A 22,755-nucleotide genomic window follows, 5' to 3' on the forward strand; every position below is an offset into this window, starting at 1 on the left:
TCATTCTCCATTTTTTTGGTCACATGGCCTTGGTGCTTTTCATGGAGTTTCACTGTATATATGTGACTGTTATCAGTAACATTTTCATGGTATCAGAGCTCTGGTTTGGGCTTTGATTTGCTGATTGTGAGTACAACCTTTTTGTTGGTTCATAAATACGGTGTTCACCAACTATTTAGTGAAATTACTGAAGCCTTGAGGAATGGTTGCTGCTGCCGTTGCATGGAGACTAATACCGTGCTGATTGTGCTGATTTTGCTGACTGCACACCTTTTGAAGCCAGCTGGTGACATGACATTTATGGGAACTCATTACCCATCAACCAACCTTTTGTCTAGAAGACCATACTTTGACTAGAGAGCTTTGACTAGAGAGCTGATGAAGTTCGTTGCTCTACCTAACAGGCCCATCTAGTTTGATAAATACTCCTCTCTTTAGATGGAGGAGAGTTCCTACTTCCGGTAACATACCATTTGATGTCAAGGACTTTTTTTGAAAGAGGAAACTTTTAATTTTGATTAAAAGAATTTTAAAAGAGTCTTCTCACACAAATGATATGCCTTTATTTTATTCTTATTTCCTCTTTGAGTATAAGGAAAATGTTTCAAATTTTTGTTGTCAATCACTAGGAGAGCAAGTCTAGAAAAATCCTAGATATGAACGCTATCGATCAAGCGTCTATAAGGATTTAGCAGGAAAATATCCTAAGAGTGAGGCCCATTTAAAATCTTGGCAGGTAGCAAAATGAGAGTTGAGAGATGAGCTCGGGGTTTGTGTAGTCGTTCTTCTGGGTCAGAGTATCGGGTAGGCATAAAGGTGATTTATGTCTATGCTGCGAAGATGATGACTTATGAACTTTTGACATATTGAAAACCCGCAAGGTGAAACGGGTTGGATACGTGACAAAGCTACACATAACCGCCAAAGTGGTGGTGCTCTGTAGTAGCCTCTGGGGTGGTGAGGTATTCCTTCAGAGGTGAAGGTCGGCCTAAAAAAAAAAAAATCAAAAGCCAAAAAAAAAACGGCAAAAAACAAAAAAATAAAAAAAAGAAAAGAAAAAAAGGTGCCTGCCAAGAGATGAATAGCATGAATGCTGAACTCATAGGAATTAAATGTGACAATCTTTTGTGGATGTGCATTTATTAGGTCAATATCTGCTCATATTTTTTGATTTCCAAGACGTCGAGGATGATTCCTTTATGTTCATATTTTGGAACTTTAAAGACATCCCTTTTAGAGATTGAACAACATTAATGCCAAATGAATCCTGCCAAATGAATCCTGATGCTTGTATGGTATTGAGCATAAATGAAGGGCATATCATTTGCACAACATGAGCACTAAAGCCTATGGTTTAAATTGATGATTTATGAGCTATTTCAAAGTAAAAAACTTGACATCTTTGTTATGTTTTCCGGCTTCTTAGGCGATCTCCCAACCCCTTTTTGTTCCTGAAGGATGTTGTCATTTTCATTACCAAACTGGTAGTCCGTTCACATAATGGATGAAGCCTCTCAAACATATCCATTCATTTTCAAATGTTATATCTTTTTCATCTCCCCTGTCTCAAAATACGGGGACCATTCCCTCCCTTTGAGACTTCTTTGAAGACTTCCAACATCCACTATTGGTGATCATGCTTTATGGTTTCACACATCATGCATAGCATATTTAGCTTAAATCTTTATATTTTTTGATTGTTGTGGAGAATTTCGATTTACGATTGTTGTGGGATTATGTTAAATGGAGAGGTGCTGATACGGGCCTGTCTAGGAGTCCGTCGAGAAAGGACGTGGGCGATGCCGTGAGGCGCAGGTCCACTCCGGCCAAGCGACGAGGGAGTGTTCTCTGCCGCCTCGGGGACGAGCCAGGACCGCGGACGAGGGTGTCGTCCAGGAGACAGCTGCGGCCATTGAGCCAGACGAGGACGAAGGTGGCAACAGAGTGCCGTCCGGGACCGGCCACACCAGCGCCGAGGGGCGCCGAAGCTGGCCGCTTACGGCCGAAGGTGGTGCCGACAGGCGCGAGGCAGCTAGCGGCACCAGAGCTACGACTAGGGCTGACCCCATTCCCACCCGCCGTGCCGGGAAAGAGCCGATGGTCGACCCGCGTTTAGACTTATTTATGGCTAACCCTTCTTGTAACAGGTTCGAAGAAGTACCCGGACCTAGCGGGACCAAGGGGCTAGACAACACACGGAGCGTTGGACTGGTGCTGAGGGAGGACGACACGGACTCGGCCACGCTCGGGAAGAAGACCACCATTCCTGAGTTAGGGTGAAGTGGGTTCACGCCCAGCTCGAGCGTCTCGACCGATCTCGCCTTTGGAGCGAGTGATGTGAACTTGGGTGACCGTGCAAAGCGGTTCCCTCTTTACGTTTGTACATGTTTTAAAACTTAAACCCTTGTATTGGTAAGCTATTGGACTTGGAATCGGTTTGGCCATGTAGAACCGGTTCAGTTGCCAAACCGGTTCACTCAAGCTACTTAACGCTTGAGACTCATTGTAAAGGATATGCTTTGGAAATCAGAAAAAATCGATCTCTCTCTCCTCTCTCGCGATTTCTCCCTCCTCCCGCCCGAGGGTTCACCCTCGCCTTGACGAGGCTGTCTCCCCCGCGTCTCCCTCTCTCGCGTCCCTACCTCCTGACGCCTTCCTCACCTTGATCCCTGCTTCTTCTATCTCCCCCGTGCGTCTCTTTCCCCTGGCGCTTCTTCTGCTCTACCCCGTGAGGTCCAAGCAAGGCCAACGCCATCCACAGCAGCTAACCCTTGCTGTTGCGCCTGATTCTTCAACCGCAGCTCCTCAACCATCCAGGCCGCTGATGCACTCTCGGATGACCCCTGGGACGACGCTGCTGGCTCCTGCTCCCCTGGGCGACGCTATGGCTCATCTCTGAGCAGGACCCGACAGCTCAAGAGGTTGAAACCCCACCTGTCGGAATCCTGAACTCGTGAGCTGCTGCCTGCCGCTGTCCCTGCCTCCTCCACCCGACCAGCCTGAAGAACTTCCTAGCTTCACCATGGGAATACGCAGTTGGTCTCTCCACCCCTGGGCGACACCAGGGTTCACCACTGAGCAGAATCCGCCTGTCCACAGCTGCCAAGGACCCCCTTGTCGGAATCTTGAACCCGCCGGCGGCGCTCTATGCGATCTCAGCCTGAACGGCAGCTGGTTCCACCAATCACGACAGCAAATTTGGGGGAAAACCCCAAATCTGGTGAACAATCGCTTCTCCCCTTTCCCTGGTTGATTGTTTTCTGTTCCTGCCTGTGGATTGCACGAACTGAAGGCTGGGATGAACCGAGAAGAAGGAGGAGCTGGGTTCTGTCTGCCGTGAACCCCTGTTCCATGCTGCAGACCCGACCCCAACCTTGTTAACGACTTGGCCATTGGGTGGTCAGTTGCCCCCCAAACTCTGGGCGTCCCCTTGTAATTACCTTGGCCACCATCCTACCAAGTTTCAGCTTCATTTGACGCCATGGTGATTTGCTGTGAATTTTCGAAGGTTGACTGCCCTGTTCTCCCTGTTATCCTCTGTTCCGGGTGACAGTCCAGCGTCTTGCTGAAGGAACGACCTGGCCTTAGGGTGGGCTTTTGCCCCCCATCTTTTGGGCGTCCCTAGATAAATATCTCAGGCACTTGCACACCAAATTTCAGCTCAATCCGAGCTTCGAGTGAATTTTGGTGAATTTCGCAAGATTGAGCTCCCCTGTTCTGCGCCTGAGACAAACCTGAAGCCAGCGACTGTGTCAGCCAGCGCTCTTCCTCAGGGCTTCGACTGAGCTTGGAGGCTCCTTTGCAGCTCATATTTGGAGCGTGTCTTTGTAACTATCTGAGGGAGCTCTCAACCAAAATTCAGCTTATTTGGAGCTTCCTACGAATTTTAGTGATTTTCCGAAGTTGGAGCCACCCTGCGCACACCAGTGAACCAAGGAGCTCTCCTTCGACTGCGGAGAAGCTTGGAGCAATTGCTGCTTTGCAGCGCGCCTACGCCGGCGTTAAACGGCGCTTGCCTCACCCCACTGCCGTCTGCTCCCGGGGTTTATCATCGCGCACGGTGACGCTTCTCTACTCCCTGGAGACTGTACTTGTTATTTGATTAAACATTGACTACATGATTTTCTGCTTGAGGGCTGCTCGATGAGCCGCTAGGTACCAGCCGTGAGGAGCTAGGAGCAAAGGCTGCTTGGCAGCACGCGTGCAGCGGCGTTAATCGGTGCCAGTCTCACCCCTTACGTTCGCTCCTGGGGTTCCTGTTGAAGTCTGGTGAAGCTCCTCTGCATTAGCCTCCTATATTCATGTTAATTGCGTACTTGGTAATTGCCTTGTTGCTTGTGTTTGAGGGTGTGTCCAAGGCGCGAGAGGATTCGTGGAAGAGGCTGGTACCCGCCTGACTCGCCGTCCGTTGCTGGATACCGAGGGCCTTGGTCTTCCGCCCTTGGTCGTGCCGCTGGGCTAGCCCCAGCGAGGTTTGCCTCACTTTCCCCCTATAGAACGGGGTGGGTTTACTCGCTTTCAGCCTTAACTCTGGACCAACCTATGGGCTGGGGAATGGTTTGTACGCATAGGCATGATTGAATGGTTTGTTGAGTGAGGCTGAGGGCATTCTTGTACGCAACGATTGTAAGGCCTTGAACCCATCTGTGTAGTAGGTTCAGACCTAGAATAGGCGGGAAAAGCCCTCCTTGTACCGTTACCCTTGGGCATTCACTGGGTTTGTCCCCAGTGGGGTAGAAATTGGCTTGTAATCTTTCTAACTTGTCGCCGAAAGCATCCGTGAAGAGATCTTGGGAGGTCAGGACAGCAGCGCAGACTGGGTTTTCTGGACAGCTACAGTGCCCGCAGCTTGCGTCCTACCAGTAGGTATCAGAGCAGTCTTCAGGGATCAGTTTTCGGTTTTCTTTCAGAGGTTTGTTCAGTTTGTGTTTGGCAACTATGGCGCCTCGTAAAGATAAACAGGTGGTGAAGGACATCGAGTCACAGGTGGTCTCAGAGGAAGGGGCAGTTGTTGAAGCAGGGGAAGAGGTCACGAGGTCACGCCAGTTACCTTGAGGTCCCTCATGGATATGATGATTCAGATGCGTGAGGATAATCGCACGATTGTTGAGCGCCTGGACAACCTTGAGAGGAGGGTGCTTGATGCTCCTCTAGGTGCTCCACCCTTGCCCTGGCCACAACTAGCCGTGATGTACCGACCACTTCTTATGCGCAGCATGGCGGAGTGACTGAATCAATGATGCAAAAGATGCTCCATCAGATGCAGCAAACGATCATACAGTCAGTCAGGTCGACAGATGGGAAAGGGTTACTTCCCCGCCGCCTAGAGAGGGTCATAGTGCTACTGTTGATCCCACTTTTCATGGTGACTACGACTACGAGGAAGATGAGGGTGAATGGCACTACCCAGGTGGTCGTAGAGTTCGAAATAGGGATGATTTCCATCCCCGAAGACAAGGAGGAATTGACGACAGGATGCCCACGTGGAAATTGGAGTGCCCTATGTTTAATGTTAAGAATACGAGGGACTGGCTCTATAAGGTTGAAAGATATTTCCAGTGTTTGGGAGTGCCCCCAGAGCATCAGCTTACCTACGCTATGCTACTGTTGGAGGGACCTGCCCTCCAATGGTATCGCTACATCACCCACAGGAACCCAAACATTACATGGGCAGAATTCAGGGCTGCTTTGATGCGCAGGTTTGAAGAATCTCGTTTCGCAGATTTTAATGTGCAGCTCAAGTCCTTAACGCAGACAGGATCAGTGTTAGACTATCAGGATCAGTTTGAGAGCCTTGCTTGTTTGGTGACTGGTTGGGATGACGAGGCTTTAGTTGGGGCATTCATTGGCGGGCTTCAGCCAGAAATTCAGTTGTCAGTTTTAGGCCAGCCGTCCCGTGAGCTACAAGAATGCATGCGTGTGGCTAGACATAAAGAGGATAAGATGAAGAGGAAGCAAGAGATACGGAAATCCTACAGGGATGTTCCGAGGGACAAGAAACACTTCGGGAAACCGCCATCACCTCGTGCTATCAAACCTGCCACAGGTAAGACATATGAGGGAAGACCTGCCTTTCAGGATAAGGTGCCCGTCAGATATATCTCTAAGGCCGAAAGGGACGAACTCATCCGAAGAGGCTTGTGTATAAAATGTAAAGAGAAATGGGAGCCCAAACATGTTTGCAGAACCTTCCAACTAGTTGTGGTACTTGAGGAAACCGGTGAGGGAAGTACCGCTGAGACCCCCAGTGGAGAGGTTGAGGAAGAGGCTGCCCTAGAGCAGCCAGGGTCACCTAGCGGTGAGTGTCACACAGTTACCAACCCCAGCCGCCCCAGAGCTATGCGAATGGTGGGGTCCATTCAGTCGACAGGTGTGATCGTTCTTTTGGATTCAGGAGCCTCCCATAACTACATCAGGACTGAGGTTGCTCAGAAAGTGGGGTGCACGTTGTCACCGCACAGACCTCTCACCGTGGTTGTTGGAAATGGTGCCCGTCTCACTTGCAGGCTGTGGAATTAGTGATGCAAGGGGAGACATTTGTGGTTGACTTGTTGGTCTTACCTATTGAGGGGGCTGATGTTGTACTGGGGATTCAGTGGCTGGAAAACCTCGGAAATATCGTGTGGAATTTCGCTAGAATGCGAATGAGCTTCCAGAAGGGAGAGGGAGGTACTACTGTTACACTGCGGGGCATCAGACCTAATGTTTCACCTTCACCCAAGGCAGCGCTCAAGCTCATTGCTGCTCATCATCTTGCTTGTTGGGTTATTTCAATAGCTACAGATGTATCTCCTGCGGCCGAACATGACGATGAACAAGTGCCGCCAGAAATTCAGCATCTCTTGAGACAGTTTGAGGACGTCTTTATGGAGCCAAAGGGGCTCCCTCCCCCTCGATCTTATGATCATCAGATTAACTTGACCCATGGTACTGAGCCTATCAATGTCAGACCCTACCGTTATGGGTACGTGCAAAAGTCAGAGATTGAGAGGTTAGTGAAAGAAATGCTTGAAGGGGGCATTATCAGGCCCAGTAGCAGCCCCTATTCCTCTCCTGTACTTCTAGTGAAGAAAAAAGACGAAACTTGGAGGTTCTGCATTGACTATAGAGCTTTGAATGAGGCTACGGTGAAAGACAGACATCCGATTCCGGTGATTGATGAGCTTTTAGACGAGTTGGCCGGCGCCACAGTCTTCTCCAAGTTAGATTTGAGGGCAGGGTACGTATGAATGCTAATGACGTCCCCAAAACAGCTTTTCGAACTCATGATGGGCACTATGAGTTCCTGGTTATGCCCTTTGGCCTAACCAACGCACCAGCCACATTTCAGCGCTGCATGAATGATATCTTCCGGCCTCACTTGCGAGATTTCATCCTTGTCTTCTTCGATGACATCCTCGTTTACAGCCGGTCGATGGAGCAACACATAGATCACTTGGTACGGACCTTGAATTTGTTGCATGAGCACAGCTTGTTTGCCAAGTTATCTAAATGTAGTTTTGGTCAGCCCTCTATTGGCTACCTGGGGCATATTGTATCTAAAGAGGGTGTGATGACAGACCCTGAGAAGCTTCATGTAATGAAAGAATGGCCGCTTCCCAAAGATTTACGTGGGCTGAGAGGGTTTTTGGGGCTAACAGGCTATTATCGTCGATTTATTCAGAATTATGGTATTATCGCAGCTCCTCTGACTAGTATGTTAAAGAAAGGCCAATTTGCGTGGACGGTTTATTCAGAATTATGGTATTATCGCAGCTCCTCTGACTAGTATGTTAAAGAAAGGCAAATTTGTGTGGACAGACAAATCCAAAGCAGCTTTTGAGCATTTGAAGGAGGCAATGATGTCTTCACCTGTGTTAGCCCTACCTGACTTCACTAAACAGTTTGTAGTGGAGACAGATGCGTGTGATTGTGGTGTGGGGGCTGTGCTCAGTCAGGACAAGCACCCCATTGCTTTTATGTCTAAAGCCCTTACTAGCCAAGCTCGTCCGTATTCGACATATGACAAGGAGCTCTTGGCCATAGTTCTGGCTGTCACTAAGTGGAGGCCGGCCGTATCTTCTTGGCAGACGTTTTGTCATCAGGACAGACCACCACAGCCTCAAGTGTATGCTCACTCAGAGAGTTTCCACCCCCGTTCAGCAGAGATGGCTTGCGAAGCTCCTCGGGTACGACTTTCTGATAGAATATAAAAGGGGTCCTGATAATACCGCAGCAGATGCGTTGTCTCGGCTACCTGAGCAGATGTTGACACTTTCAGTACTAGAGACAGATTTATGGGGGCGTATTGAGACTGAACAGATGAGAGACCCAGAGTTGCGGCTTCTGAGGCAGTCTTTACATGACAACCCGGGGTCCATTCCCTTGTAGGGTCGACCTTAAGGCGTGAACTCCTTCTTCATTTCCATTGTGCACCTGCGGTTGGCCACGAAGGAGTAGCTAAGACCCTCCACCGGATTAAGTCTCAGTTTTGGTGGAAAGGATTACGGTCTGATGTAAGGGAGTTTGTCGGTCAGTGCCAGATCTGTCAGCGTGAGAAGTACGAGGCAACTAAGCCTCCTGGGCACCAGCACCCCTTACCCATTCCGACTAGACCGTGGGCTGATATTTCTATGGATTTTATTGATGCCCTTCCCCGTTCAGAGGGCAAGGAAGCTATTCTTGTGGTAGTGGATCGCCTGACTAAGTATGGTCATTTCGCCCCTCTGCCCAGACACTACCACGGACCTCTTGTAGCTGATGTCTTCCAGGATTTCGTGGGGAAGCTGCATGGCATGCCTAGCACTATCGTTTGTGACAGGGACTCTATTTTCCTGAGTTCCTTTTGGAGAGAGTACATGCGCAAGGCTGACACCACTATAAACTTCAGCACGGCCCACCATCCCCAGACCGATGGACAGAGCGAGGTGGTCAATCGCACACTTGAGACGTATTTGCGATGTTATGTGGGTGATAGACCGGCCACTTGGGTGCGACACTTGTCGTGGGCCGAATGGGCCTACAACACTAGCTTACATGGGGCCACAGCTATGACACCTTATCAGGCTCTATACGGTATTCCACCCCCTCGGATACCGAGATATGAAGGGGGCACTGCCAGAGATGAGGACGTCGATTGCAGTCTTAGGACCCGAGAAGATGTCCTGGCGACGACACTCCGATGAAATATCTTACGGGCACATAATCGGATGAAACAGGTGTATGATGCAGGTCGGAAGGACCGTGAGTTCGCAGTCGGAGACTACGTTTGGTTGAAGCGTCTGTCCCTCAGGCAAAAGTCGTTGCTTGGACAGCCCTATTCGAAGTTACTTCCGAGATATTATGGTCCCTATCCTGTGCTACAGAAGATCGGCCGGGTAGCTTACCGCCTTGCATTACCTGCCACGGCTCTCGTGCATCCGGTTTTCCATGTGACGCGCCTCAAGCTGCATGTGGGAGAACTTCCTGAACAGATTGAGCACGTTCCGGATCAGCTGCCTCGACCCCACAGGATACTTAGGCACCGTTATGTGCAGCGTCAGGGTCGCACACGTCATGAGGTCTTGGTCGAGTGGGAGGGACCAGACCAAGGTACCTCCTGGGAGGAGTTCGACCAGATCGCCCACAGGTTTCCGTACGCACGAGCTTGGGGACAAGCTCAAACTCAGCGGGGTGGATCTGATACGGGCCTGTCTAGGAGTCCGTCGAGACAGGACGTGGGCGATGCCGTGAGGCGCAGGGCCACCCCGGCCAAGCGTCGAGGGAGTGGAGAGGCCCGTTCTCTGTCGCCTCGGGGACGAGCCAGGACCGCGGACGAGGGTGTCGTCCAGGAGACAGCTGCGGCCATTGAGCCAGACGAGGACGAAGGTGGCAGCAGAGTGCCGTCCGGGACCGGCCACACCAGCGAAGAGGGGCGCCGAAGCTGGCCGCTTATGGCTGAAGGTGGCGCCAACAGGCGCGAGGCAGCTAGCGGCACCAGAGCTACGACTAGGGCTGACCCCATTCCCACCCGCCGTGCCGGGAAAGAGCCGATGGTCGACCCGCGTTTAGACTTATTTATGGCTAACCCTTCTTGTAACAGGTTCGAAGAAGTACCCGGACCTAGCGGGACCAAGGGGCTAGACAACACACGGAGCGTTGGACTGGTGCTGAGGGAGGACGACACGGACTCGGCCACGCTCGGGAAGAAGACCACCCTTCCTGAGTCAGGGTGAAGTGGGTTCACGCCCAGCTCGAGCGTCTCGACCGATCTCGCCTTTGGAGCGAGTGATGTGAACTTGGGTGACCGTGCAAAGCGGTTCCCTCTTTACGTTTGTATGTTTTAGAACTTAAACCCTTGTATTGGTAAGCTATTGGACTTGGAATCGGTTTGGCCATGTAGAACCGGTTCAGTTGCCAAACCGGTTCACTCAAGCTACTTAACGCTTGAGACTCATTGTAAAGGATATGCTTTGGAAATCAGAAAAAATCGATCTCTCTCCTCTCTCGCGATTTCTCCCTCCTCCCCGAGGGTTCACCCTCGCCTTGATGAGGCTGTCTCCCCCGCGTCTCCCTCTCTCGCGTCCCTACCTCCTGACGCCTTCCTCACCTTGATCCCTGCTTCTTCTATCTCCCCCGTGCGTCTCTTTCCCCTGGCGCTTCTTCTGCTCTACCCCGTGAGGTCCAAGCAAGGCCAACGCCATCCACAGCAGCTAACCCTTGCTGTTGCGCCTGATTCTTCAACCGCAGCTCCTCAACCATCCAGGCCGCTGATGCACTCTCGGATGACCCCTGGGACGACGCTGCTGGCTCCTGCTCCCCTGGGCGACGCTATGGCTCATCTCTGAGCAGGACCCGACAGCTCAAGAGGTTGAAACCCCACCTGTCGGAATCCTGAACTCGTGAGCTGCTGCCTGCCGCTGTCCCTGCCTCCTCCACCCGACCAGCCTGAAGAACTTCCTAGCTTCACCATGGGAATACGCAGTTGGTCTCTCCACCCCTGGGCGACACCAGGGTTCACCACTGAGCAGAATCCGCCTGTCCACAGCTGCCAAGGACCCCCTTGTCGGAATCTTGAACCCGCCGGCGGCGCTCTATGCGATCTCAGCCTGAACGGCAGCTGGTTCCACCAATCACGACAGCAAATTTGGGGGAAAACCCCAAATCTGGTGAACAATCGCTTCTCCCCTTTCCCTGGTTGATTGTTTTCTGTTCCTGCCTGTGGATTGCACGAACTGAAGGCTGGGATGAACCGAGAAGAAGGAGGAGCTGGGTTCTGTCTGCCGTGAACCCCTGTTCCATGCTGCAGACCCGACCCCAACCTTGTTAACGACTTGGCCATTGGGTGGTCAGTTGCCCCCCCAAACTCTGGGCGTCCCCTTGTAATTACCTTGGCCACCATCCTACCAAGTTTCAGCTTCATTTGACGCCATGGTGATTTGCTGTGAATTTTCGAAGGTTGACTGCCCTGTTCTCCCTGTTATCCTCTGTTCTGGGTGACAGTCCAGCGTCTTGCTGAAGGAACGACCTGGCCTTAGGGTGGGCTTTTGCCCCCCATCTTTTGGGCGTCCCTAGATAAATATCTCAGGCACCTGCACACCAAATTTCAGCTCAATCCGAGCTTCAAGTGAATTTTGGTGAATTTCGCAAGAATTTTGGTGAATTTCGCAAGATTGAGCTCCCCTGTTCTGCGCCTGAGACAAACCTGAAGCCAGCGACTGTGTCAGCCAGCGCTCTTCCTCAGGGCTTCGACTGAGCTTGGAGGCTCCTTTGCAGCTCATATTTGGAGCGTGTCTTTGTAACTATCTGAGGGAGCTCTCAACCAAAATTCAGCTTATTTGGAGCTTCCTACGAATTTTAGTGATTTTCCGAAGTTGGAGCCACCCTGCGCACACCAGTGAACCAAGGAGCTCTCCTTCGACTGCGGAGAAGCTTGGAGTAATTGCTGCTTTGCAGCGCGCCTACGTCGGCGTTAAACGGCGCTTGCCTCACCCCACTGCCGTCTGCTCCCGGGGTTTATCATCGCGCACGGTGACGCTTCTCTACTCCCTGGAGACTGTACTTGTTATTTGATTAAACATTGACTGCATGATTTTCTGCTTGAGGGCTGCTCGATGAGCCGCTAGGTACCAGCCGTGAGGAGCTAGGAGCAAAGGCTGCTTGGCAGCGCGCGTGCACCGGCGTTAATCGGTGCCAGTCTCACCCCTTACGTTCGCTCCTGGGGTTCCTGTTGCAGTCTGGTGAAGCTCCTCTGCATTAGCCTCCTATATTCATGTTAATTGCGTACTTGGTAATTGCCTTGTTGCTTGTGTTTGAGGGTGTGTCCAAGGCGCGAGAGGATTCGTGGAAGAGGCTGGTACCCGCCTGACTCGCCGTCCGTTGCTGGATACCGAGGGCCTTGGTCTTCCGCCCTTGGTCGTGCCGCTGGGCTAGCCCCAGCGAGGTTTGCCTCACTTTCCCCCTATAGAACGGGGTGGGTTTACTCGCTTTCAGCCTTAACTCTGGACCAACCTATGGGCTGGGGAATGGTTTGTACGCATAGGCATGATTGAATGGTTTGTTGAGTGAGGCTGAGGGCATTCTTGTACGCAACGATTGTAAGGTCTTGAACCCATCTGTGTACTTGGGAGGTCAGGACAGCAGCGCAGACTGGGTTTTCTGGACAGCTACAGTGTGCCCGCAGCTTGCGTCCTACCAGGTGCCCTCTTTCACCGATTTCTTCTCGCTCTGGTTGATGAGTCAGAGAAGATCCGAGCACTAGCTGATTTCCTCTTCAGCAGCTTCCTAAAGAGTGGGTTCTTCCTGATCATCATTACATTGGCTCCTTCCAATCATTACATAAATCTGCATAAGCTTTTGATGATCGCGGAAGCTAATATATTCTGAATTTAGGATTGTGCATGTTTGCAGGTAAGGCACCACTTTTGGCTTACAACAGCTTCGTTGAAGTCATTTTCTTGCTGAATGGCTGCAAGGTCCATGCTGCCCACAGTGAATTGCACGAGGTACAACGCCTTTCTCAGTTCGTTGAATGGTTTCTCTTTCTGAGTTTGTTGCTGCAGTTATTTGGGTTGTTAATGAACGTTTTTCCTTCTTACAGAAGCAGCGATGACAAAACACAATTGCAAAGGGTGCATATCTATACATTATTACTTAAACAAATGGCACCTGAGCAACTTTTAGCCACTTCTGCGAAGCTTTGTGCTGAGGTCTTGGCTGCCGTTGCTGATGGTTTGCTTAATCTCAGGGCACAGTCCGTTCTAAAGGTACTGGACAGAAAGGTCGTATACTACAATGTTGTCTGCAAATATATTGATCATCTGACTATTTTTTGCACATGGGATCTGCGATTAGGCTTGAGGAGCAAAATCAGTCATGCAACACGAAGCCAACTGATCAACTGAACGTAATGTGGATGATCACACTGATCAGTTGAGCATTAGTTGCACTTAGTTGAGCACTTCCAAAAAAAATTGGTTATTCACTTCCAATCTGGTGTCTGTTAGTTCTTTCAGTTTTAATCGAGCACCTAAAATCTATGATTGTGTGCCTGAAGGTGCTAAAATACTTCAATATCGTCTACAGCTTGCTAAATCTTTTCCTTGACAGGATGCTCTACAAGTACTAGCATGCAAAGGAATGAGGATTCAACCCATCGAGGTTCAGGAGCAGCGGCTGATACAACTGAGATGGACGAAGAACCAGGGAACAACAATGGAACATTTGTAGCAGCTAGGTCGGGTAATCAGTCAGGTAGCACAGAAGAACCTTGTCATTTCAAAAGGGTGAAGAAGCCACGGCTAAGTCGGCAGTTTCAGGGGTAACGTGCAGTGGTCCAAGATCACTCACTCGCCAATCTGCTGCAGCTGCAGCTGTATCTGGGAGTGCTGGTGGACATTTGAGAAGTGGTGATGCTAGCAGGGTGGTATCTACAGTGGCTGATATAGCTGCCAATTTGCTAATACCGTAATTAAGGATGTCAGCAATGGCGTGCCCACCCCACGCCTGGATTCGATGAGCATACCGAAGGTCAAGTCTGTCTCTAGAAGAAACTGTAGTGGGTTGGAGTCCTTGAGGAGAAGACAGACTTTTGATTCAGACAGTGAAGGCTCATCCACTCTCGCCACATTAAGGATCCTCGATGGTTAAATAACCCCACATAGAAATCGAGTGTCTCGTTAATGGAGGTACCCAGCTCGGAATCCTAGACTGCTAGATCCTCTCCTCCTCCTCATCATCATCCTTGTTCTTGTTGTTTTGAAAATTTTATCGTTTCTGTTGATGGGGATTTTTTGGAATCGATTGAGTGGTGCTTCGAAGTAGACTTGTCTTAACAGACTTTCTTATGGGGATGGAGTTCGGTTTAGGGGTGTCATCGAATCTGAGCCGGAAACTTATGTATTGTGATTGGGTTTTTGAAAATAATATTTTCCTGGTTTTGATGTTGGTGAAGATGGATTTTTTCTTGTTTTCTATGTGGGGTTACAGTGTTATTTGACTGACCATTGGGGATATTTTGGGAGGGGTTTTATTTTTTGTCTGTCTCCGTTAGATGGTGAACGTTCTCTTCATTAATCTTTTTCTCTTTCTCTGTCTGTCTTCTGTTCTGTTCTTGCCAATAGATACTTATTTTCCTTTATGGCATTTGTGTTCGTTTTGTTGCCGTTCGTACTTCAGAATTGTTTTTTGTTTCTTTTGATATTTTCATTGTTTGATCGAATTTAGTCCTTGATGATACTTTGGGAGTTATTTTTGGATGTTATTCATGAATCATCTATAATCACCAATGTTTTATGAATATGTATTTAGTGTATAGGGATAGTATGTATTTTTATATTCTTTTTTTACTTTAATTTTTGTATTTTTCCAGCTCAGTTGGCTAGCCCCAACGACTCCTTTTGGAGCAATCGGACCTAGTCCAACTGCTAGTTCTCTTTTATCTTCTATTTTTTCTTTTTTCATCTCCCCTGTCTCAAAATACGGGGACCATTCCCTCCCTTTGAGACTTCTTTGAAGACTCCCAAGATGCACTATTGGTGATCATGCTTTATGGTTTCACACATCATGCATAGCATATTTAGCTTAAATCTTTATATTTTTTTATTGTTGTGGAGAATTTCGATTTACGATTGTTGTTTTTATTGAAAAAGGACAAAAAAAATTGCTTTGAGAAACATGCTGTTTTCAATCATATTCTTCATCAAAGAAAAAAAATTGTTCTTCATGTTTCAAAAAGCTATACTTTCCTCTATTGCATGGAGTTTGATCTTGTTTTCTACTGTAAAATCAAGGTTGAGTGGGTTCTTCCTGATCATCATTACATTGGCTCCTTCGAATCATTGCATAAATCTGCAGAAGCTTTTGATGATCGTGGAAGCTAATATATTCTGAATTTGGGATTGTGCATGTTTGCAGCTGAGGCACCACTTTTGGCTTACAAGTTACAACAGCTTCGTTGAAGTCATTTTCTTGCTGAATGGTTGCAAGGCCCATGCTGCCCACATCTTTCTTAGTGCGTGAAGAAACAGGCATGTAAGGAATAACTTAGTAGGTATGCAAAGATGTCTCAATTTCTTTTGTTGATAGTGTCTTCTAAGACAAAAGGCTCTCTCAAGTCCTGACCCTCTCATTGTTGCTTTAAAATGTTAAAATACTTTTCTGCTGACATGGTTGACAATGCCATGCAGAGGGATTATGTTAAATGGAGAGGTGCCCTCTTTCACCGATTTCTTCTCGCTGTGGTTGATGAGTCAGAGAAGATCTGAACACTAGCTGATTTCCTCTTCAGCAGCTTCCTAAAGAGTGGGTTCTTCCTGATCATCATTACATTGGCTCCTTCCAATCATTACATAAATCTGCAGAAGCTTTTGATGATCGCGGAAGCTAATATATTCTGAATTTGGGATTTTTCATGTTTGCGGCTAAGGCACCACTTTTGGCTTACAACGGCTTCATTGAAGTCATTTTCTTGCTGAATGGTTGCAAGGCCCATGCTGCCCACAGTGAATTGCACCAGGGACAGCGTCTTTCTCAGTGCGTCAAGAAACAGACATGTAAGGAATAACTTAGTAGGTATGCAAAGATGTCTCAATTTCTTTTGTTGATAGTGTCTTCTAAGACAAAAGTCTCTCTTAAGTCCTGACGCTCTCATTGTTGCTTTATGTTAAAATAGATGTAATGGGTGGGGCACGGGTACCGAGGCCGGCTCGATACCCTAGGCGGCATTCTTCTCTCCCTCCTATATAATCTTCACTTAAGTGTAATTGTGTGATTAAGTGAATATAATTTTTCTCTCTCCTAGGGTTGCGGTGTGCACCTAGGTCAGAGCTTCCCGTGGTTTTTTCCTCTTTCTGAGGTTTTTCCACGTATATCGTGTGTTCCTCTCTTCTTCTTTCGTGTGTTGCATGTTTCTACATGGTATCAGAGCCATGAGATCGTTCGGCTTCGTCTCGTATTTTCGTAGTCGCCCTTGCACCACTGCCGCCTGCGCCGTTAGGGTTTCCCGCGCCGCCGCCATTGGGATCTTCTGTGCCGCCGCCGTCAGACGATCCAGCGCCGCCGCCTGTTGCCGCTTGTGACTTCCGCTGCCGTGGGTGTCTCCTTTTCCGCCGTCGGACGATCCAGCGCCATCCCATCTTTCCGCTGCCGTGGGTGTCCAGTGCCGTCACGCCTCTGCGTCGCCGCCGTCGGGCGATCCAGCGCCGTCGCCGACACCTAAGGTTCCGTGTGGTGCTGGTGTTTCAGCCGCCGCCGTGCTGTCTTGTTGCTGCCTGGTGTTGTGTCTGACTTGACTGCTTGTGATGGCGGAAGAGATTGCACCTAAAAGTGATATGGCCTTTGACGCGGGCAGCGCTCCCAAGAGCGAGATCTTGCCGGTTCAGGTCACGCCCATTCGTCTGACTAAAGACAATTATCTCTCTTGGTCTGCTGCTCTCGAGATTGGGATAACGAGCCGTGGTCGTCTTTCCTATATCACAGGCGACAAACCGGCGCCCAGCAAAACTGATCCTCAATGGGCGACGTGGGTGTTGGAAGACAGTCAGGTTAAGGTGTGGATCATCAGCTCTGTGTCCGCTGATATTCAGCCTCTTATTCTGTGGAAGCCGACTTCGTTTGATATGTGGACTGTGCTTGCAAGGATGTATGGTCGCAAGAAAAGGGTTCTGCGTACGTATCAGATTAAACGCAGTATTTATTCTCTGAAACAGGGTGACCTGTCTGTTGCCTCCTTCTATGCAGCCCTGAAAACTAAGTGGGAGGAACTTGATTATCATGTGAATGATAACTGGGACTGTGGTTCTGATCATGCTCGGTACTGGGAAAAGGAATGGATGGACCGGACGTTCCTCTTCCTTGGAGGCTTGCGTGATGAGTTTGAATCCATTCGGAGTCAAATTCTCAACTGTGATGAGATTCCTGGAATAGAAGATGTTTATGCCAGAGTGGAATCCGAGGAACAAAAGCGTCAAGTGATGCAAATTGACCCCAGTCACGGGACTGGTCCCTCGGCCTTTGTTAGCCGTTCTTCTGTGTCTGGACCGCACCCTGTTAGGCGATGTACACATTGTCACAAATCAGGACATTCTGTTGACTTCTGTTGGGATCTTCACCTTGAGAAGAGACTTGTTCGTGGTCGCCCTCCGTCTAGTCGGCGAGGTCCTCTTGTGCAGGACTCAACTCAGAGTGGTTCTTCAAGTGGTGAAAAATCGAGGCTTTCCCCTGATCAAATCAAGGAACTACAAGCTTACATCAGTCGCCTTTCTACTACGTCAGAGGACACATCTACGTCTGATGGAGCTAAATTAGCTCAGGCTCTTGTTGCTACAAGTGATCAAGGTAATTCCTCTTCCGGTGATTGGATTGTTGACAGTGGGGCTACTCATCATATGACCGGGGACCCTAAGATGTTTCAAGAATACAAGTTGACTTCTGGGCAGCAGCGTGTTTCTATGGCTGATGGTTCTTCTATTTCTGTGGCTGGAAAAGGGAGTTTATCATTACTGAACAAATATTGTCTTCATAATGCCCTGCATGTTCCTAATATTCCCGTGAATTTGTTATCTGTCAGCAGTATTACCAAAGAGCTAAACTGTAATCTAATATTCTCTGCTGATCGTTGTTTACTGCAGGACTTGGGGACGGGGCAGAAGATTGGGATTGGTTCGGCTATTGATGGTCTCTACAGAATGCCAGTACAGGTTGCCTCTGCTTTGATTTCAGCCACCAGTGGACAGTTATCTGACGTGGAGGACAGATCCGCTATTATGCGCTGGCACGAGAGACTTGGTCATCTTCCTTTTCAGTTGATTAAACAATTGTTTCCTAAGATATTTCGGTCTGTTTCTTTGGACACCTTTGCCTGTGAAGTGTGTCAGTTGTCTAAGCATGTTAGGGCTTCGTACCCTATTTCGTTCAATAAAACCAGCCGTCCTTTTGCTTTGGTTCACTCTGATGTTTGGGGTCCTTCGGGAGTGCCCACCGGTCGTGGTTTTCATTATTTCATGACTCTTATCGATGACTACTCTCGTTGTACGTTCATGTACTTGTTGAAAGAACGTAGTGAGGTTCCCGGCATTGTCAAAAACTTCGTTGCATTTGTTGAAACTCAATTCCAAACCCCTGTTCAGACCCTTCGTACTGACAATGCTCGAGAGTATGTCTCCCTATCCCTTGATGACTTCTTGCGAAGCAAGGGTATTATACATGAAACATCCTGTAGCTACACACCTCCTCAGAATGGCGTGGCTGAAAGGAAGAACCGTCATTTGTTAAATGTCACCCGGGCCATTATGTTTCAACGTCATGTCCCTAAGCGGTACTGGGGTGATGCACTTCTCACTAGTGCTCATCTCATTAACCGTATGCCTACTCGTGTGTTGAATGGTCATTCCCCTTATTCTGTTTTGTGGCCTAATCAGAGTCCCTGGCCTTTGACCCCTCGGGTCTTTGGGTGTGTTTGCTTTGTCCATGATCATAGTCCCACTCTCAAGAAACTTGATCCTCGGTCCATCAAAGCGGTCTTTTTGGGGTATTCCTCCACTCAGAAGGGATACAAGTGTGTTGACCCTAGCACTTCCAGAGTCTATGTCTTCAGGGATGTTACCTTTCATGAACACGAGGCATACTTTCCTGCGAATCCTCTTCAGGGGGAGTGTTTAGGTGAGAGAGTGGACGAGTATTCTTCGCATCAGTTGATTCAGTTCACAGATTTCTTGGATTACACGGCTAGTTCTCCGAGTGTGAGTGTGGTTGACACAGTCAGTGAGGACAGAGACAGTCAGATGGAAGGGGGCCCTGTGGAAGAACAGTCCCGTGATCATTTGTTTGGTCAGGTATACAACAGGAAGAAGAATGATGTGATGGAGGTTGTTGATGTTACCAATCCCGATCTTGTGAGCTCCCCGGATGATCCAAGTCCAATGAATGAAGATCTTCCCATAGCCCTACGCAAAGGCACCAGGTCATGTACTTCTCACCCTATTCAGAGATTTGTCTCGTATGCTAAACTCAGTAAAGACTACAAGTGCTTTATTACCTCTTTATCTATGGCTGTTATTCCCAGGTCAGTGGAGGATGCCAGGGAGGATCCCAAATGGCTACAGGCCATGACAGAGGAGATGGACGCCCTGGCAAAGAACAATACGTGGGAAGTTGTTGATATTCCTAATGGAACTCACTTAGTTGGTTCCAAGTGGGTGTTTACTGTGAAGTACAAACCTGATGGCACTGTAGAACGCTATAAAGCTCGTCTTGTTGCAAAGGGGTTTAGCCAGAAATATGGGATTGACTATCTTGAGACGTTCGCTCCCGTTGCTAAACTGAAGACAGTAAGGGTCATCTTAGCTCTGGCAGTACAAAAGAAGTGGAGCATGGACCAACTTGATGTCAAGAACGCCTTCTTGAATGGTCACCTTGAGGAAGAAGTCTATATGAGCATGCCGCCTGGATATGCGCAGAAAGGAAAGTGTTGTTATCTCAAGAAAGCATTGTATGGCCTCAAGCAGTCCCCTAGAGCGTGGTTTGAAAGACTAAGGGTTGTGATGAAGACTAATGGATATAAACAGGGAAATGGTGATCACACCCTCTTTATCAAGCAGAGAAATGGTCTGGTGAGCCTCCTACTAGTATATGTTGATGATATGATTGTCACAGGTGATGACGAAGAAGAAAAAAGGAAGATGAAAGAAACGTTAGCTGCTGAATTTGACCTCAAAGATTTGGGTAAACTGAGGTATTTTTTGGGAATTGAGATTGCTAGATCTGAGACTGGTCTTGTTATGAGCCAAAGGAAATACACTTTGGACCTTCTAAAAGAGACAGGTAAACTGGGATGCAGGCCCTTTCTTACTCCAATGGAGTCTGGCACAAGGATAAGTATCAAAACTGGGACGATCTTGGATGAGGAAGGAAAAGGGAGGTATCAGCGGCTGGTTGGTAAACTCATTTATCTCACCCTTACTCGCCCGGATATTACGTATGCTGTGGGTGTGTTAAGTCAGTTTATGCATGCCCCTACTGATTGTCATTGGAAAAGTGCTGAAAGAGTATTGGGATACTTAAAGAATGACCCAGGGAAAGGACTGCTCTATACTCGACAAAGTCAACTCAGTATTGAAGGATACTCAGACGCCGACTGGGCAGGTTGCACAGATACTAGAAGGTCTACCACAGGATACTGCATCTTTCTTGGAGGTAACCTGGTGGTATGGAGAAGTAAAAGACAAGAAGTTTGTTCCAGGTCTAGTGCTGAGGCTGAATACAAGGCGGTTGCCATGGGGGTTACAGAAATGTTATGGCTCAAAATTCTGTTAGCAGATATTGGGGTGAAAATGGAAGAGAAGATGAGGATGTATTGTGACAACAAGTCGGCTATTAACTTGGCAAACAATCCAGTCTTGCACGACAGAACCAAACATGTGGAGATCGATCGCCATTTCATACGGGAACGCATAGATTCTAAGGAGTTGATCCTGCCCTACATGAAGTCTGAAGATCAAGTTGCTGATGTTTTAACTAAGTCTTTATGTACATCTCAATTTGAGAAAAATGTTAGCAAGCTTGGCATGTTTGACATGTATGCCAAGCTTGAGGGGGAGTGTTAAAATAGATGTAATGGGGAACCGGGTCCATTTCTGGATCCGGTCCCATGGGGCACGGGTACCGAGGCCGGCTCGATACCCTAGGCGGCATTCTTCTCTCCCTCCTATATAATCTTCACTTAAGTGTAATTGTGTGATTAAGTGAATATAATTTTTCTCTCTCCTAGGGTTGCGGTGTGCACCGAGGTCAGAGCTTCCCGTGGTTTTTTCCTCTTTCTGAGGTTTTTCCACGTATATCGTGTGTTCCTCTCTTCTTCTTTCGTGTGTTGCATGTTTCTACACTTTAAAATGTTAAAATCCTTTTCTGCTGACGTGGTTGACAACGCCATGTAGAGGGATTAAGTTAAATGGAGAGGTGCCCTCTTTCACCGATTTCTTCTCGCTCTGGTTGATGAGTCAGAGAAGATCCGAACACTAGCTGATTTCCTCTTCAGCAGCTTCCTAAAGAGTGGGTTCTTCCTGATCATCATTACATAAATCTGCAGAAGCTTTTGATGATCGCGGAAGCTAATATATTCTGAATTTGGGATTGGGCATGTTTGCAGCTAAGGCACCACTTTTGGCTTACAACAGCTTCGTTGAAGTCATTTTCTTGCTGAATGGTTGCAAGGCCCATGCTGCCCACAGTGAATTGCACCAGGGACAACGTCTTTCTCAGTGCGTCAAGAAACAGGCATGTAAGGAATAACTTAGTAGGTATGCAAAGATGTCTCAATTTCTTTTGTTGATAGTGTCTTCTAAGACAAAAGGCTGTCTCAAGTCCTGACCCTCTCATTGTTGCTGACATGGTTGACAACGCCATGCAGAGGGATTATGTTAAATGGAGAGGTGCCCTCTTTCACCGATTTCTTCTCGCTCTGGATGATGAGTCGGAGAAGATCCGAACACTAGCTGATTTCCTCTTCATCAGCTTCCTAAAGAGTGGGTTCTTCCTGATCATCATTACATTGTCTCCTTCCAATCATTACATAAATCTGCAGAAGCTTTTGATGATCGCGGAAGCTAATATATTCTGAATTTGGGATTGTGCATGTTTGCAGCTAAGGCACCACTTTTGGCTTACAACAACTTTGTTGAAGTCATTTTCTTGCTGAATGGTTGCAAGGCCCATGCTGCCCACATTGAATTGCACCAGGGACAACGTCTTTCTCAGTGCGTCAAGAAACGGGTATGTAAGGAATAACTTAGTAGGTATGCAAAGATGTCTCAATTTCTTTTGTTGATAGTGTCTTCTAAGACAAAAGGCTCTCTCAAGTCCTGACCCTGTCATTGTTGCTTTAAAATGTTAAAATCCTTTTCTGCTGATGTGGTTGACAACGCCATGCAGAGGGATTATGTTAAATGGAGAGGTGCCCTCTTTCACCGATTTCTTCTTGCTCTGGTTGATGAGTCAGAGAAGATCCGAACACTAGCTGATTTCCTCTTCAGCAGCTTCCTAAAGAGTGGGTTCTTCCTGATCATCATTACATTCGCCATTACATTCGCTCCTTCCAATCATTACATAAATCTGCAGAAGCTTTTGATGATCGCAGAAGCTAATATATTCTGAATTTGGGATTGTGCATGTTTGCAGCTAAGGCACCACTTTTGGCTTAAGAGTTAGAACAGCTTCGTTGAAGTCATTTTCTTGCTGAATGGTTGCAAGGCCCATGCTGCCCACAGTGAATTGCACGAGGTACAACGCCTTTCTCAGTTCGTT

The 22,755-nt window shown here is 48.2% G+C and overlaps 3 protein-coding genes across 14 annotated transcripts in view; all 3 read left to right on the forward strand.

Moving 5' to 3' along the window:
• The first annotated feature begins 7,336 nt into the window (after positions 1-7,336).
• Positions 7,337-9,164, forward strand: LOC116249960 (uncharacterized). The gene is made up of 4 exons (XM_031623278.1): positions 7,337-7,670; positions 7,756-8,054; positions 8,146-8,284; positions 8,371-9,164. Exons 1-4 carry the CDS (start codon positions 7,337-7,339, stop codon positions 9,162-9,164), a joined length of 1,566 nt encoding a protein of 521 aa, XP_031479138.1.
• The window catches only part of LOC116249967 (uncharacterized), a 31,516-nt gene continuing 17,216 nt past the window's right edge, over positions 8,456-22,755 (forward strand). For 2 of the 12 annotated variants that reach the window (XM_050076518.1, XM_050076523.1), the window contains exons 1-12: positions 8,456-12,748; positions 12,868-12,962; positions 13,058-13,223; positions 13,567-14,144; positions 15,373-15,508; positions 15,645-16,029; positions 21,390-21,504; positions 21,602-21,752; positions 21,863-21,977; positions 22,097-22,224; positions 22,384-22,498; positions 22,630-22,731. In XM_050076518.1, coding sequence (XP_049932475.1) covers positions 9,189-10,193 — 1,005 coding nt within the window. In that variant the 5' untranslated portion in view covers positions 8,456-9,188 and the 3' untranslated portion in view covers positions 10,194-12,748; positions 12,868-12,962; positions 13,058-13,223; ... (7 more) ...; positions 22,384-22,498; positions 22,630-22,731. The remainder of the gene's footprint in view (positions 12,749-12,867; positions 12,963-13,057; positions 13,224-13,566; positions 14,145-15,372; positions 15,509-15,644; positions 16,030-21,389; positions 21,505-21,601; positions 21,753-21,862; positions 21,978-22,096; positions 22,225-22,383; positions 22,499-22,629; positions 22,732-22,755) is intronic. The other 10 variants (XM_050076522.1, XM_050076521.1, XM_050076519.1 and 7 more) reach the window with 10 other exon arrangements.
• On the forward strand, positions 16,039-18,264 carry LOC126409868 (uncharacterized). The gene is made up of 2 exons (XM_050076517.1): positions 16,039-17,793; positions 18,087-18,264. Exons 1-2 carry the CDS (start codon positions 16,758-16,760, stop codon positions 18,128-18,130), a joined length of 1,080 nt encoding a protein of 359 aa, XP_049932474.1. The 5' UTR covers positions 16,039-16,757; the 3' UTR covers positions 18,131-18,264.

Source organism: Nymphaea colorata, chromosome 3 (assembly GCF_008831285.2).
Source record: "Nymphaea colorata isolate Beijing-Zhang1983 chromosome 3, ASM883128v2, whole genome shotgun sequence".
NCBI lineage: Eukaryota > Viridiplantae > Streptophyta > Magnoliopsida > Nymphaeales > Nymphaeaceae > Nymphaea > Nymphaea colorata.